At 45.5% G+C, this 16,795-nt stretch overlaps 1 protein-coding gene across 3 annotated transcripts in view; it reads right to left on the bottom strand.

Annotated features, from left to right (window-relative positions):
* Positions 1 to 8,599, bottom strand: part of LOC130864755 (lymphocyte antigen 75) — a 117,523-nt gene extending 108,924 nt beyond the window's left edge. For all 3 annotated transcript variants that reach the window (XM_057755509.1, XM_057755510.1, XM_057755511.1), the window contains exons 1-2: positions 8,482 to 8,599; positions 1,610 to 1,981 (exon numbers count right to left, since the gene is read on the bottom strand). In XM_057755509.1, coding sequence (XP_057611492.1) covers positions 1,610 to 1,981; positions 8,482 to 8,575 — 466 coding nt within the window. In that variant the 5' untranslated portion in view covers positions 8,576 to 8,599. The remainder of the gene's footprint in view (positions 1 to 1,609; positions 1,982 to 8,481) is intronic.
* Positions 8,600 to 16,795: the final 8,196 nt, after the last annotated feature.

Below are 16,795 nucleotides of genomic sequence, written 5' to 3'. Positions count from 1 at the left end.
GGACAGTGGCACAGTGTAATGGGGTGGCCAGTCAATGCCTGATTGGATTTAAGGCCCACTCCATAGGAGGAAGCACAGGCCTGGCATGTGAATCTGATCTAGAACTTCTGGCTGGAGAGCTCACAGACTATTAGTCTGTGAAATGGACATAATATAAAACCTCCATTTAAACTTGTACCTCTCTACCCGTTGCTTAGCACAGCTCTCAGACCCCAGCAGCCAAGTCTCTTTGTGCAGTCGTGGTGGGGGCCAACACAAAAGCTCAAAGTGAAGATGTGGCCCAGGTCAAGCCGGTCGACATTCTAGCATGGGGTAGGAGCGGGTTCTTGAACCCCCATCTCTAACTGAGCAGCTATGGACAGTTGATGGCGTCTGTGGCAGGGAGAGTCAGTTTTCTTGAAGGATGTTACAGATAGGTTGACTGTATTCCAGAGGAAGGTCCCACAGCTGGGACTACATGAGTAGCAAAAACAGTGAGATATTATTTTAAAAAAATGATATAAATTTGGAAGCTAAGGTGGGGGATGGGCCTGGGTAGTATCTGGAGAAGGAGGTGGAAATAAAAATGATCAAAACATGTTGCATTAAATTCTCGAAGACTCATTGCAATCTAGAGCAAATGTCAAGGCAATATTCATATAGTTGTTTTTGGAAATGACCTAAGAAAAGTTCACACTTAAAATGTCAAATCATAAAGACAAAGAGCAACAAGTGATACCTATGCCAAAGATGAAAATATTATAAAAACCCATAAGACTTTCAAAATATTTCCATTATATTAAATTTCTCAGGCATGGAACAAAAACACTTCTTTTTCTTTCTTTTTTTCTTTTTAAATTTAGGATTAGATCAATATTATTAGATTATGTGCCTCTAGCTTATATGAAGTACGTCCTATCAGTATATATAACATTTTTTCCCCTAGCATTCAGAATGGCATCATAGGAAGTAAACGAGGCATAGGAATTCAAGGACTGGGTTTACCACACCAAAAAGCCGTGTGCCTACTGATAACACACCTAAGCTTTTTTAACTCTAATCTATGAAGGGGACGGACGGGTGAGGTACCCAGCAGCCTCACAGGTGCATAAGACTGCAGCTCACGGTGCCTGCTCATTGTGACTTTATTTAAACTCAGTCATGGGAACCAAGGAAAGCCTGAGTGAAAAGTGTATTGTTGACCTGGGCACAGCCACACCAAGGGCCAATGCCTCAGAAACACGGAAAGTTGGCAAAGCCTTCTCCATATCGATCAAGCTGCAAAAGGCAAGGCTTTCCTGTGGTTCAAGTACAAGTGATTACCTATGATTGACCGGTGTGTGTGCTAAAACTAGCAACTGCAGGTTCTTCTTCGTGGGCGTTTAAAGCTGGAGACTGCTAGCGCACAGAGACCTCGTGCCAGGGTTAGGCAGCCCCTCCCGCTGCGCTCTTCCTAACAAACGCACTGAGGTTCTGGGTCGCTTCAGTAGAGAGAACCGCTCAATCAGACTACATACAGCCCATTGAACCCAGTAAGGCTCCCAGGTCCGAGCTGTGCTGGGTGTGATATTTAATGCCAAATTAGACAACCATTTCAGTAAGAGGGCCAAAATCCCTCTCCTGTACTCACCACGGTAAGGCTGCTCACAAAGGCTCTCCCTGGAGCCTCCCTTCTTCCAGACAGCGGATGAATTGGTGCTCGCTGTGGCATAGCCGTCTTTCAGGGCCAGCCTGTACTGGGCAGCACTGTACAGGGAATAGTGCTCACATTTCCACCACAGCATGGCACTGGAGTCACAGCGGAACATGCGCAGGTTGTCGGTGGTTTTGGTAATATCTAGGCCCAGGCACTTTTGGGATTCCAGGTGAAAGAGGCGGTGCTGGGACACCCACTTCCATAACAAGCTTCCGGTGTCACTGCAGTCCTGCGCCACTATCCAGTCGGACAGTGGCTGGATGCACTTGCCGGTGTTTTCATCCATGATGGTGAACGGATCATTACCTGGGTCAGGACAGCCAAAGGAAGACATTTCAGGATTCTGAATCACATGACCAGTGCACCTTGATCCCGCTTGTTTGTGGAGGAGAGTGATTAGCATAGGATGGCCCTGACCCTTGGGCCTGGTAAACTCACACGTTTTACGAGGCGTGAGGGTCAGTGTGTGTGAAGGGCAAGGCCTCTCAAGCCAGTCTGCTTGGCCTTACGCTTTGCCTCTGCTGTGCCATGAGAGCTGAGCAAATTGTTTAGCTTTTCTACTTCGGATTTCTCATTTGTGAGGCTGCACCCACTTCACACTGTTGAGGTGGGGATGCGGAAAAGAGCTGACCCACATCAGCATGGTGTGGGGTGTGCACTTGATGTTGCTATCCCACGAAGGTTCCCTGTTTTGCCTACACAGCAACTCCTTGGCGTCCCCCTTTCCTCCACAAGCGTTCTGTGGCCAATGAAAAAGCATCCTGCGTCTACCTGGGACCACATCTCTGTCTTGCAGCTTTAGTGTCCACAGTACAGCGACCACGCTATTGGAATTTGCTCTCACTTCAGCTCCTTCCCCGTCACCAGTTGTGAAGGCCGGGATCTATGTTCCTCTGGCTCAGGGCAAGTTACTGTGGTCATGCAAAGGGGAATCTACTAGAAAACCACTTCTCCCGAGCCTTCCATGGAAGCCTGCCTCATTGAGGTCCGTCAGTGGAGATGGGAACGCTTCCAAGAAGGCAGGGGTAGAAAAATTGGGGTAAAGCAATGGAAGGAAATAGAGGATCTGGGTTCTGAGGGTGGTGAGGCTGTGGCCAGGAGAGACAGAGGCTGGGGATTCACCAAGTAAAGCACCAGACACTGGGCTTCAGGGACAACCCGAGCCACCAGCTCCAATGTCTGGCATGTGTGGACAAGAGAAAATAAACGAGTATTAAGCAGCGGAAGTGGAAGACTAGTGATGGGGCCTCTCAGACTGACCTCCCAGCACTCTGCAGGACCTGGGGAGAACCTCAGCAGAGATGGAGATAAAAGTCTCAGCTGGGCTGGTGGTGGCGCACGCCTTTAATTCCAGCACTTGGGAGGCAGAGGCAGGCGGATCTCTGTGAGTTCCAGGACAGGCACTAAAGCTACAGAGAAACCTTGTCTCGACAAAACCAAAAAGAAAAAAAAAAAATTCTCTCACCTTAGTAGATTGGGAACTCAGAACCAAATCTAACTGATTTTCTAAAAACAAAGTGATTCGGTGTTTCTTAGATACCCGAGTTTGAGGACCAGGATTTACGTGATTACAACAACAAATCACAGTGAAACGCTTTGGTCAGTTCCTTTACAAAGAGAAAAAAGTATGGCGTAGATGGTCACGGTGATGAACCTAAAGGCAGACTATTTTAGAGAAGCTTAAACAGTCATTGTCAATGAGTCAGAGTACAGCAGAACGGCACGAAAAATTTTAGTTCTCAAAAGGTGTTTTCATTCTGAGGTCAGCTTCCCAGCTTACCAACCCTGAAAAGTTCCTCAAGTCACGGGTTAAAGACTTAAAAATGATCACGCAAGGCACTGTTGGCTAGAGGGGAAATTTCATCACGTAAGCCACAGCTACAGAATTCTGATCATGTGGACTTTGGGTGGAATTTTGCTTTGTTTCACTTTAAGTAACAGCAGCAGCAGCAAGACAAACAATGAGAAATAACAAAGAAAACCTGCGGTGGTTATTTCCGCTTTCAAATTTGAATTTTAAAAAGATCACAAGCTGGGGTGCTGGCTCCCTGGTTAAAAGCACTTGCCACACAAGTATGAGGACATGAAACCCGCCTAAGGGCTGACCTGTAGCATAAGCATACACAATCCTAGTGTTCCCACAGGAAATGAAGGCAGAGACAGGAGATCCCAGACAGCTCTTGGGTCAGTTAGCCTGGCATACACGACAAACAAGCAGACAAAAACCAAGCCAAACCTATCAACAAAAACCAACAGAACAACAAAGAAAACCTATCTCAAGTAAGGTGGAACGTGGGGACCAACAATCTCTCTTTATTGTGCATTTGGTGTGTAGTGTGCATGTATACACACACACACACACACACACAAATAAAACATTGCACGGGGCTGCTGTTAGGTAGGTTTGGGCAACAGCATCTGTCCCCACTCTTTCTTCTTTGACACCCTCTGTCATTTTTTCTTTGATGGTTACAGGTTGGGAAGATAGTGAGCGAAAAGGAAGATTTTCTCTTATGTGCTTCTCCAACATATTCAGTTGCCTCTCAGATGCCTTGACTTACCTTTTCCTACACTACTCTCTCCCTGGGCTCCAAATACTTTGTGTTCCAAAGTGTCACAAGCTACAGCAGGTAAGAAAAGTCTGTGGCACATGGCTCTCCCTCACTGAGCTCTTTCCTGGACACTTAGCTCCAGATTCTTGACCCCGAACAGGTTTCCTGGGCAAGCAGCAGCTTTGCTTTCTTTTCAAGTTCTACGCTTTACAGATTTCTTAATAAAATTCACCAGTTTAGGTCCGCGTGTGGTGAAAAGGGCAGTGAAGCAAAGTATTGGATTCTCCGGATTGAAGACCTACTTTTACGACCGTTCGCTGGGAGATTCGCGGAAGCCACTTCCCACTCCCACGGTCCTCATATCTCTGAGTATCAGACAAAAGCTGTAGAATATGGGTAAACCATTGCATAGCTGGCCTCTCATGCCTTCACCAAGTACCAGCGCCCTAGCTCCCCAGGCTTCACTAACCTTTGCTAAGGTCATTGCGTCTTCTTCTCGCAGATGACCGTATTACTAGCTCACACTGCTATCCTGCTAGTGGCCTTTGAAGTCATTCTCGTGTCATTTATAGTAAACATGTGGAGTTACACAAGTCCCACTTTACCAACACGTACCGGAAGAAAGTAAGTTTCACTTTTCATTTTCTACAATTAAGCTACTCCCAGGACACTTGTGGGCTTACCAACTTGGTAGGGAGCAGACTACAGGTGGGGTGTGGAGTGGTAGAGAGGAGCAAAGGGGAAGCTGCCAAGGATCTTAAGTAAGTCATGCTTTTGAATGTGTGTAGTTATGTGTGTCAGAGTAAACCTGTGCATGAACCGAGTGTGTAATCAATACCAACGTTTGACACATCAATGAGATTTCTAAGGACAGTGATTCATCATTAATGCTTTAGGAAACTTATCATTGGCCTTCATATATAATGTATGTGTAAGTATTACTAAACAATATCTTTGCTGGGGGGAAAGACTGAGTCTCTCATAATAGTTTTCTATATCACTTTTATCCTTAAGTGATAGCCCTTCAGTCTGCCTCGGTTTTGTGGCATTATGGGATTGTGGATTGAAGAATGGGAAAGAAAACCGATAAACTAAAAATAATTTCTTATTTAGAAAAAATGTTTTATAAGGTCATATAAACTATCTGAGAAATGGAATGCATTTTGTGGAGGTAACTGCAATTTTTAATGACTATTTTTTGGTGCTATGCGTCAAATCCAGAACCTTGTGCAGGCTAGCGAGCGCCCTTGCACTGAGGTCTTCCCGAGCCCCAGAGGGGATTCTGTCCATAGCTTTATAGGACACACGGTCCACTTTCCATCTTTGCACTGATCTTCAACGGAGTTTTCACATTCCCCTCCAAATTTGTGTTTGGGACAAATCTAAAGGGCAGAGGTTGGTGACAAGAGACGTTAACTGCATCTTGGCGTCTTTTTTATATGCTTCATTTTATATAAAGACTTTGGTGAGGTTTAAGGGAATAGTCAAAGAGCACTGTCATAACTGACAATATTTTTTTTTTAGCATTATTATTTTAGCAAAGAAAATCGCCGCTTCCAACATTTTCTCGTTGTCTAGTCACGAGGCCTGTTGTTAGGCCCTGCACAAAGGGCTCTGCACATCCGGGGAGGGAGGCTGGATGTGAGCATTAGAACTACCCATTATAATACCCATCATAACCACAGACCCACGGGAAGGAAAAAGGCGTGGGGAAGAGGAGAGGCCAGAGTCGGTGGCACTGATCATTCCCAGGGAATGTCAAAGTTTTCTTTGCTAAGTGTTTTGTGATCTCTGTCGAGTGTAAAGAGCATACAGATGCAGGGGAGACTCACACATCTGGGTTTGCTAGTTCAAAAGAAGTCCTAGAGGTACAATGGGGTCCATGGTAGTACACTGAGTATCAGAAAGCCGATAACCCTGATTGGACGGTGTTACTGGTGAGATGCCCAGAAATCCCTGAAGGATCACATTACTTCATGGTGTTAGCTCTCCAAGGAAGCAAAATACTACTACTACTACTAATAAAAACTTGGCATCTCCCCAAGAACAGAGAGATACTCTTTCAGCATTTTGAGTGGTCAGGACCAGCTGCCCAAGCCTCCTGCATTCATGTGACCAAGTGCATGCCATTGCTAGCATCCTGAATCTGACCCTCTGCCAAACAAACTAAGAAAACAGACGTAAGGTCAAACTCCAGTTCTGGGCTGGAGATATGACTCAATGGATAAGAACGCTTGTTGGTCAGGCATGAGGACCTGAGTTTGAATCCCCAGTGCCCACATTCTATTAAATGTCAGGAAAAAAAGAAAAGAGGAATCCCTGCAACCCCACAGTCTTGAAGGGGAGACAGACAGAGAGATCCCAGGAGCTCGAGAGCGACCAGGCTCGACAAAATGGTGAACTTAAGGTTCATTGAGAGACCCAGTCTCAAGAGTATAAGGTGGAGAGTGATAGAACAGGGGATGGGACATCCTTCTCTGGCTTTCTGGCATGTGCGCGTGTGTGCGTGTACGAGCACGTACACACGTGTGTGCACGCGCGCGCATACACACACATACTATCACATACGACTCTGTATGTTCATCCCAATGTAAATCCACAAATCTGGCCTGGAAATGAAAGAAAAGCAGCAGGGCAGCTGTGAGACGTGAAGAAGGGATACAGTACAGGGGAACAGACGTAAGCCTAGTATCCTTTGCTTTGGGTCAGTGAGACAGAATAGGGATTATGGAGACTGTGGTGTGCTAGTCAGGGTTCCTATTGTTATGATTAATACCACAACCAAAAGCAACATGGGGAAGAGAGTGCTTATTTCAGTTTAGTCTTGCATATCATACTCAGCACAGGAACTCAGGGCAGGAACCGGAACAGCGGCCATGGAGAAATGCTGCTTACTGGCTTACTTCCCCTGGCTTGCTCAGCCTGCTTTACCATCCAGGAACACCTGTTCAGGGATGGCCCCGCTCCCAGTGTGCTGGGCCCTCCTTTATTAACCATGAATAGGAAGCTGCTCTAAAGGCTTGCCTATAGGACAGTCTGTCTGATGGAGGGACTTTCTCAATCAAGGCCCCTCTTCCTAGGTAACAGCAGCTTGTGTTGAGCTGGCAACAAACACACAGACCCCAACTAGGCCATTGGAAAATTAAGGAAATCTAAAAATTTGTGAGGGGATGAAACAGGACTCAGGATGGAAGGCAAGAGAGTGGAAGGGGGCATGGCTGGAGGGCAGCAGGTCAGCACTCTTTCGCTGGAAATTGCTGCAGGTCGATTTTTCTTCTTGGATTGTGCAGCAGATAGAACTGAACTCTCATATCAGTAAGCTATTTTACTATTAATATCTCCTTTGGCAATTTCCAGAGCAAAGGGTCAAAGAAAAATCAAGAGGAGTGAGTCAAGACAGGACACATTAAAGGTTTTTTTCTTGGTGCAGAGAGGTTGATGACACCCACCCTTGCAGGAAACTTCCCATAACTCTGGGCAATCTATGTCAGACAGTAACTAAGCTCAACTCCAAAGAAAACAAGAGCCACAGCCCTCAAATCCACCTTAACCATCTTCAAGAGGGCAGAAGCAGTGGGTTAATGTTTACAGCTTATCTACAGCACAATCAAGTAACAAGGTCAGTAACACACCTTTTGCTGAAGCAAAAAGAAAGTAAAAGCAAGATCTAAGTGGGTTGGTGGCGCTGGCACTACCCTGAGCTTCACAGAAGGCATCCTTTCCCCACTGACAGGAAGTGACCTGCACTTCTATCTGGGGTCAGCTGCCTGAGTGGGGAATAGTTGGAGATAATAACCAAATTAGAAGGGCCGCTGCTTCAGGTGACAGGGAAGGGCATCCCAAGACTCTTGGCTGACTTCTGGAGACGGTGGTTGAACCTGACTGACTTCCTTTTCAATGTGTTCAGTGCCCGCAATGAAGTCAGGTTCTCTGGGAATTCCTTGAGGTGTGGGTGAAGGTTCAACCTTATCATGAAGAAACCAAGATAACCAAGGGGCGACAGGGATGCAAGGGAAAATGGGGAACACCGGGAAAACATGATTTTAGGGGACAGCCGAGGTACAGGGGGCAGAGAAGACTCTGAGAAGACTGTGGTAAGGCTTCCTCTATGCAGAGCGTTCCTTCGCACCATATGGCCCCTGCCCACCGCTCTCTTAAGCCAGACCTCCCCATTTGTCTACTCCAGAGACAGAGAGCAAGGCGACAGTGACCTGATCCTGAGGAGGCAAACGCTCAGAGCAGCAGCCCGGTTACCTGAGAGCTCGGAAGGCTCCGCAAACTCGAAGCATCGCAGCAACAGCACGAGCAGCCCCGCTGCACGGCCCGGGGTGGCCCAGCGAGTCCCCATCTCCCATCCCAGGCCTCGGCTGCTCACACCGGATCCTGAGGTGAGTCCCGCCGCGCTCACGGTGCCGCCGGGGCAACCTCTGGGGTGTGCAGGCCCCGCCCTCGCCGCCCTCCACCAATCAGAGCTGCGCCTCGGGTCCCTGAGAGAGCGGGGGCGTGCAGGATTCCCCCACCCACTGCAGACCTCTGTGAGGGCTTGGGACCTCCAGAAGGCGGGAAGAGCGCTCAGGAAAACCAAAGGGCATGGGGTACCGGCTCCCCCTCTTCTGCAGCAAAGTTGGGGAAGTGCGGCTCTGTTCGTCTAGGACTTGCCCTTCGGTGCAGATAGACAAGGCAGGGAGAGAGAACTTCGTACCGTGGAGGGCTGGAAATGCGCACCCAAACCTGCCCACTCCGGCTTGGGGAAGTGTACGCTTGGATCTGTGGAGTCTGTGGTCAAGCCAAAGACCTCAGTTCTACTTAGCAACATCTTAATCATTTTGGTTACATGAACAAAGATAGAAAAAAAGGCCCTTGGAGGTTGACCTGAAGTTGCCAAACAATATTGAAAGTAACAGTTATTCCTGCCACTATACTACTTTTTAAGGCGTTTTAGCCATTTGTCCTCTGAAAGCTTTTTTCTTTGTTAATCAAGTAGTAATAACCCAGTTGAAATGTGGAAGTCTGTATCTAGAATCTGAAATTCAATCCTACTTATTCTGTCCATTGGACAACACTATCACTAATAGGACAAGTTCTATGAACTAACTTCCCTAGAGGTGGACATTTTATATTTTGAACTCATACTTATTGATTGGGGGTATATACTTGAGATAGCCCACACCCCTATTCCCGAAAGGTGCCTATTACTGTCAGAATATATCCAGGTCAGCTTTCCAGGTTCCAACTGTCCATGTGTCTCCAAACCCATCCTGGTTCTGTCCCCTTCTCCCAGACTCTGGTCTTGGCATTTAGTGGCTACAGAGGGCACTTATCACAGTAAGTAGGCACTTCATGAGCTGGGATGCTAGAACGGCATCTTAGCCTTCTGGTGTTTATGGAGTTGTGGGAGAGATGAAGCCTCCACAGTAACTCAGGGCAAAACACACTGGAACATCAGACAAAGGCAAGAAAGGCAACCGATCAACAGGGACTTAAAAAACAGATGGGAAGATGACCAAGGGAGTAAAATGTGACAGAGCAGAGGTAGAGGGACAAGAATGCAGAGTGGGGTTCAAAGTCCAGAGTAGGGAGGGAGGGAGGAAGGAAGGGGGGCAGGGAGGGATTAAGTGGAAGGACAACAGGAGATGGTGTTTGTTTGTGAATGGCTTTCTCCCTGTAAGACTCAGACAGTAGAAAGCCTTAGTACAACAGCTGCTGCAGATCCAGTATGCCCACCCCTGATTTGGAGCTCTTTGAAGCGGGTGGCTGTCTTGACAAAGACACTTTTTACTGTAGGAGAGGGGTTCAAGACTCTCATGAGAGTGTCAAAGAAGGCAGTGCCCCCCCCCAAGAAAACTCCCTCTAAGATAAAGCGAGCCCCTCTATGATGTGACCCTTGCTCTTTGACTCCCTTCCTATGTATTCCTGTTTCTATCAACCTGTCGAAACTGGTCTTGTCTCTTTCAGTTTCTGCTCAAACTCATATCCAAAGCACTGCTTGCTACAATTGACACAGGCTGGCAAAGGGAAAATCAGTTTTCTCCAAAGAAGTATCACTGGGTTTATCAATCAGAAGCCAGGGCAGGCTCCATGCCCAGCAGGAGTTGGCCAGCCCCAGATGAACTCGGTGGTACTTCTGTGCTCTTTTTGTTTCGTTTTGCTTTGGTTTTTCTTTTCTTATTAGGCTTTTGCCAACTTTTATTTTTGTGGGTTTTTTTGGTTGTTGTTGTTTCTTTTTGGAGGATTTTGGTTTTGTTTCTTGCTTTTTGTTTTGCTTGAAAGCAGGGGAGAGAGAAAAAGTTAGGGAGCAGGGAAGTGAGGAGGAGCTGAGAGGAGCTGCGGGAGAGGAAAAGAATCAAAATATATTGTATGAAAAATGTTTTTAGTAAAAGAAAAAGAAAGTGCTTTTTAATTTTTCTTTTAAAAATGCAAAACCTTACTATGCAGTTCAGCCTGGTCTTGAACCCCTAAACCTCTTATCTTAGACTCCTGTAAATGGAGACCGTGCTTTCGTTTTTTGGCCACCCAGACTCAAATAACCACACCAAAACTTTATTAATTACAACAAGGTTTGATCAAGGGCTCAGGCATATTTCCAGCTAGCTCTTACATCTCAAAATAATCCATTTCTATTATTTTATATTTTACCACAAGGCTCATGCTTTGTTACTTCACATCTTGCTTCTTGGGTGTCTACATGGCATCTGCCTGACTCGGCCTTCTTTCTCTCTGCATTCAGTTTAGTTTTCCCCGCCCAGCTATATTCTGTCCTGCCATAATGCAAAATAGTTTCTTTTTTAACCAATGGGAATAAAACATATTCCTAACATACAGAGGGGAACCCCACATCAGACTCCCAAGTGCTGGAATCACGGATGTGTGGCTCCACAACAGGACTAGGGTGCCCCCCACTCTCCCTGCCTTATTTCCATTCTACCCTTAACTTTCTCACCAGAATTCACATTTTATCTACACCTGCCTCTCAGGAGCATCCCCTCCATCTGCACAATGCCGTCCACTCTGTTCACTCTGCCTTTGGCACTGAGCATTGTTGTCCCCGATGTTCCTTTGGGTCCGTGTGCACGGATACTCTGCTGTGGCTACAAAGCCTAGACAAATGTTGCTAGTGGTGACAACAAAAGATGGTGTATCTCTCATGTCGCTCCTTCATTGTCATCTTTGTTAAAAGATCAGTCTTTCTAGCTGTAAGAGGGGCCAAGATCAAAAACATTGATGACAACTTATTGTGGATGGGTTGTAGGGTAAAGGGAACACTTCTGCATTTCTGGTGGGAGTGCAAACTGGTACAGCTGCTTTGGATTTCAGTATGGTGATTTCTCAGAAAATTAGGAAACAACCTACCTCAAGACCCAGCAATACCACTTTTGGGTATATACCCAAAGGATGCCCAATCGTACCACAAGGACATGTGTTCAACTATATTTATAGTAGCATTGTTTGTCATTGCTGGAAACTGGAAACAACCTAAATGTCCTTGAGCCAAAGAATGGATAAGGAAAATGTGGCACATTTGCACAATGGAGTACTACACAGCAGAAAAAAAAATGACCTCTTGAAATTTGTGGGCAAATGGATGGATCTAGAAAACAACATATTGAGTGAGGTAACCCTGACCCAGAAAGACAAATATCATAACACTCACTCATAAGTGACTTTTAGACATAAAGAAAGAAAAGCAGCCTACAATTTACAATCCCAGAGAACCTAGACAACAACGAGGACCCTAAGAGAGACGTACATGGATCTAATCTACATGGGAAGTAGAAAAAGACAAGACCTCCTGAGTAAACTGGGAGCATGGGAACCATGGGAGAGGGTAGGAGGCAAGGGGAGAGGAAGGGAGGGGAGCAGAAAAAAATATATAACTCAATAAAGACAATTAAAAAAAAAGAAATCAGTCTTTCTGAACTGAATGGTCTGTATGACCTTCCGTTGCGCCAGGGTTCCTAAACATCCCGCCCTCTTTCCTGACAGAACTCAGTACATCTGGGTTAGATAATTGCGGCCTGTCTTTCTACTTCCCTCAGTCCCTCCACCCTCCCTTAGTTCCTCTGTCCCTCCATCCCTCCTTCCTTCTCTTTCTTCCTTTGTCCCCCTCTCTCCCTCCTTCCCTTTCTATTTTCTTCCTTTTTCACTTCTTTTCTCTCCATCCCCTTCTCTCTCCTCCTCTGCCCTCCAGAATGCCAGCTCCATCGGGGAAGCGACTGTTTCCTGACTTCTGTGTGTGGAGTACCTGGCATGGGGTCCTGGATGAATGAATGAATGATAGAAGATACCTCATAAAATGGTACAAGCAGTAGGAGTTTATGTATTTAGAAGAAGGAGAAATGGACTTGGGCAAGAGGAGGGGTCTTCAGACACTGGACTGGATGTCTTCAGATGCCTACATTAAGTCGTAAAAGACAGTGAGGAGGTAGCAGTGGGGGTGAAGTGGCCTCTGCAGATCTCTGGGTACCAGACTACTGGAATAAGCATTTCTCATATTCAATCTAATTTAGTAATCACCCTATGAAACAGGCATTCCCGGTACCTTCACTTTGTGGGTGTGGAAAATAAGAACATATGGAGGACGGATATCTGAGTCGAGGTTAATAACCACAAGCTAAGATATCAGTGGCACTCTCCGTAAAGAACCTGCGTGAGCAGATGAGATAACATTTAATTAAGTACAATAAAATAATGTTCCCAGTAACAGTTAAGGGGAGGAGATGAAATGAACTCTTGGGGCTTCTAAAGTCTTGCTTTTAGTGATAAAATATTCTGTACCTAAAAATCAAGAGTTGATATGCTGTAGGTTTTTTTTTTCCTGGTCATAGCTGCTGCCTTTTTTTTTTTCCTGCCAAGATAATCACTGTTTTGAACTATTTATCAATCCTTTGTCCTCTCTTTTCAGTGGTAGGATTCGAACTTAGGTCCTTAAATATGCTCAGCATGTATTCAACCACTGACCTTAGACCCCAGTTGATTATTCCTTTCCTGGTAGTTGGTTTTTCTTTCATAACTTTTATTTAAATATGTATGTATGTGCCCGTATGTGTGTGTGTGTGTACACGAGTATGTGCTTGCCATAGCATAAGTCTTGGGAGTCGGTTCTCTCCTTTCAGTTTCTGGGTTTCAGGAATTAAATTCCGATCATCAAGCTGGCAGCAAGTGCCCTTAGCCTCTGAACCATCTCATTTACTCCAGTGGTTTTTGTTTGTTTTTATAGTCTTGCCGTGTATGTACGATTCAGCCTGTAAATAGTGCTTTTAATTTTACAAATTAAAAAAAAATTCTATAAATCGCATTTTGAGGTAGGCTCTTCTGAGGCCTTTCTTTTTTGCTTATAATTATGGCTGTGAGATTCACGGTGTATCTCCGTAGTCCACTCATTTTAGCGTTCTGTTATAAGAATAAGGTACACGGCACCCACTGCCTTGCTGGTCCCCAGCATGAACACAGCTGTCTCCTAATGCATGTTGTTGCCATCTCCTGAGAATGTATTCCTAGACATGGAGCTTCCAGAACTCAGGGTGCCTCAGCATCGGTGCATCAGACAGGGCCAGTGATTCTTCAAGGTGGTCTGTCGCTATTGTGGATAAGCATTCCCATCGCTGAGCGCAGTCATTTAAACCCTCCTCTGTTAAAACTGTGCTTCCTTAACTACTAGATGAGATTGGACATAACTTCCTATGCTTAGTGGCTGCTTGCATTCTCTCACTCTGTTCTTGGACAGATTGTTTGCCCGTTTTCTCTGAGTCATTCCCTGCCTTTCCCTGTTTGAATCCCAGGGGGCTAACCTGAATTTCCCAGACTCCCTTGCCCATTGCCTATTGGTTAGGTTCAGCCAATGAGAGTCCCTCACAAGAAATGGGCGCTGAGTAGAAGAAGCAAGGGTATTTTTTTCCTTTCTTCTTTGGGAAGACACCTACCAAGGGCTCTGATATCCCTTTGGGGCTGCGGCTCCTGTCTGGGATCTGTACTCTCTCAGTTTCCATCAGGCAGCTCTTGCGGTGCCTCTAGCTCCTTTTTTGTGTGGTCCTGTCTCCAGGGTTCTAGCTCCCACGGAATAGCCATGGATCCTAGCACCGCTTCCCTAGTATATAACGGTAGCCTCTTCTAACTGATGCTTTTTAGGGAGCTTCCTTAACACATATTCAGAAAACTTCGGTAGTGAGTTACTTCCTTATGTTACCTTTTATGTGTTGAAGTACTTAGTGTAGAATTTTAAAAGGTTTACTGGACCTTCCCAACGCTGATTCAATGTAGGAAAGAGTGGTTTCTGAGACAGCATCCAAGACGGAGATGTGAGGGAGAAAAACTAAACACGAAGCATATCCAGCAGCCTGAGTGTTGCAGAGAGAGCCGGTGTGGGCTGCTCTGAACGGCACAATGGCCGACACCTGCCCGTAGATGGCCACAGGTGTGGTAAGCAAGACTCAGGAGGTTCAGATAAGGACTTGGTTTAAAAATAAATGTTAAACAATTCCCACTGCATCATGGTAATGAAGATCTGCTTTCATTCCTGGTCATAACTAAACTCTTGGGGATTATAATCAAGACGTAGGTAGACTTCAGAGGGCCAGTATAAGGGTATAATTCAAACAGGTTCATACACAATAATAATAATAAATAAATCAAACTTCCTTCAATAGGCTGTAAGCTGTAGGATTTTCCAATGAAGAATCTTCTTGTTAAGAACACAGACCCAAAGGGCTGGACAAGGAATGGATATTGTTGACTCCTTCCCTTGTTAGCTTAACCATGCAGAGACTCCAGGGATTGTAGATTAAAGGCAAAGAAAGAGAGGCCTAGAGAATTCAGTATCCAGTGTGAATACAAGAAGTGTCAGAGGTTAGATATGTACTGCGGAGGCTAGCGAGAGTCCAAAAATACTGATGAGAGGAGCTTCGAGCCAACTGTCTAACAGAACAAGAGAAAAATTTGGGCATAGAGGGGTGGGTAGATCATAGATCAAGGGAATGCTTTTGTTTGTGGGACTGACTTACAAGTGTCAGAAATGTGTACGGAATGGAACAATAGCTCACAAATGGTGACAATTCTCTAGGAAGCAGTTTTAGCACACTTGCAACCCATGGATAATGATGATGATAATAATAATAAATAATAATAAAACAGTAATTTCAGAGGTACAGATCATATCCTGGATAGAAGAAAAGTGGTGAAGGGACAATTTTATGTTGACAGACACACATGTTCTCTGTTTTGGCAGGGAGTTAAAAAGTTGGATGACACATTTGATTTTTACGTAGGTAATTGGAAGACCCTTGCTCATAACTAACTATAGTCATCATCAAAATCTATCCCAAGAAAACAACAGCTACGAGGATAAATAACCAAATCCCAGGAGACTTAGTTCTTTAGGGAAAATGATCATGCAAAACATTAAAAAATATCTTTCCAACTTTAGCACAAGAGAGAGGCAGTTTTTTTTTTTTTTAAACATCGAGAGTCAGTTTGATGTGAGCCTCTACCAAAGCTGACTCATAACCCAGAGACAAGGTTAGACCATCTAACCTCTCAGGTCAGTGGAAGCGTAAGAAAGCTGAGTTCTTGAGTTTTGTCTTTTTGATGTAAGGTTCCACTAAGAAACTTTTAGCATCAAGAAGTGTATTATGACATCACTGTACTTGCCATCGTCACTACTGGGTTTTGTTCACTTATTATTACCTTTATGAGTATAACACACACACACACACACACACACACACACACACACACGTTCCTACACTCAGCAGCAATTAACTGCCTTTAATATCTCAGGCGGAGCCCCCATCCATGATAGCTAGCTGGCAAGCCCAATGTCATGCAGCTCTTGTGCAGACGGCCACTGCTGTGTGAATTCCTATGTACAATGGCCGTGTCATTTCCAGAGACAGCATTTCCCTGTGCTCTTCAGTGTCCTCTGGCTCCTATATTCTCCTCTTCTTCTGAAACATTCGTTGATCCTTGGGGTGGGAAGTGACACAGGTGTCTCATTAAGGGCCAAGCACCCAACAGTCACTCATTCTCAGCACTTCGACCCGGTATAAGTTTCTACCTTCTCCATTACCCTCTGCAAAAAGCTTTTCCGACGAGGGCTAAGAGCAGCACAAATGTTTGAGCATAAACAAACATTAGAAGACAGTTTGACAGCAATTCACTTAGCAGAACATCAGTGGTGGGTTCTCCTCTAGGGCCCGTGACCTCTCCAGCCATAGGTCAAGCATGTCTTAAAATTCTTCTTATTTTTAGCCGTTTACTGTATAATTTTAGAACTACACTAGAGTGGGAAAAAATAGTGTTCTGAATTCGCTGCTCCGAGAGCCCTCCTCCAGCAGCTACAAACGCAGACTGTTTCACCTCTTCTTCTCCTCGTGCTCTGTTCCCGACAGGCTAGTTTAAAGTCAATGGCAGAGGCAGAGTGTTTTGTCTGCAGATGTGTCAGAACACATCAGCACAATGGGAAGAGGCCTGGGCCTGAGTGCAGTTCACTGGCAGAGTGATGGCACACCAAGTAAGAAGCTCAGTCTCTGGAGCACACCACACACACACACACACACACACTCCACTCATACAC

This window comes from Chionomys nivalis, chromosome 22 (genome assembly GCF_950005125.1).
Source record: "Chionomys nivalis chromosome 22, mChiNiv1.1, whole genome shotgun sequence".
In the NCBI taxonomy this organism is placed as follows: domain Eukaryota; kingdom Metazoa; phylum Chordata; class Mammalia; order Rodentia; family Cricetidae; genus Chionomys; species Chionomys nivalis.
Note: the sequence above shows the minus strand (reverse complement) of the source record. Positions and strands in the feature narration are given on the sequence as shown.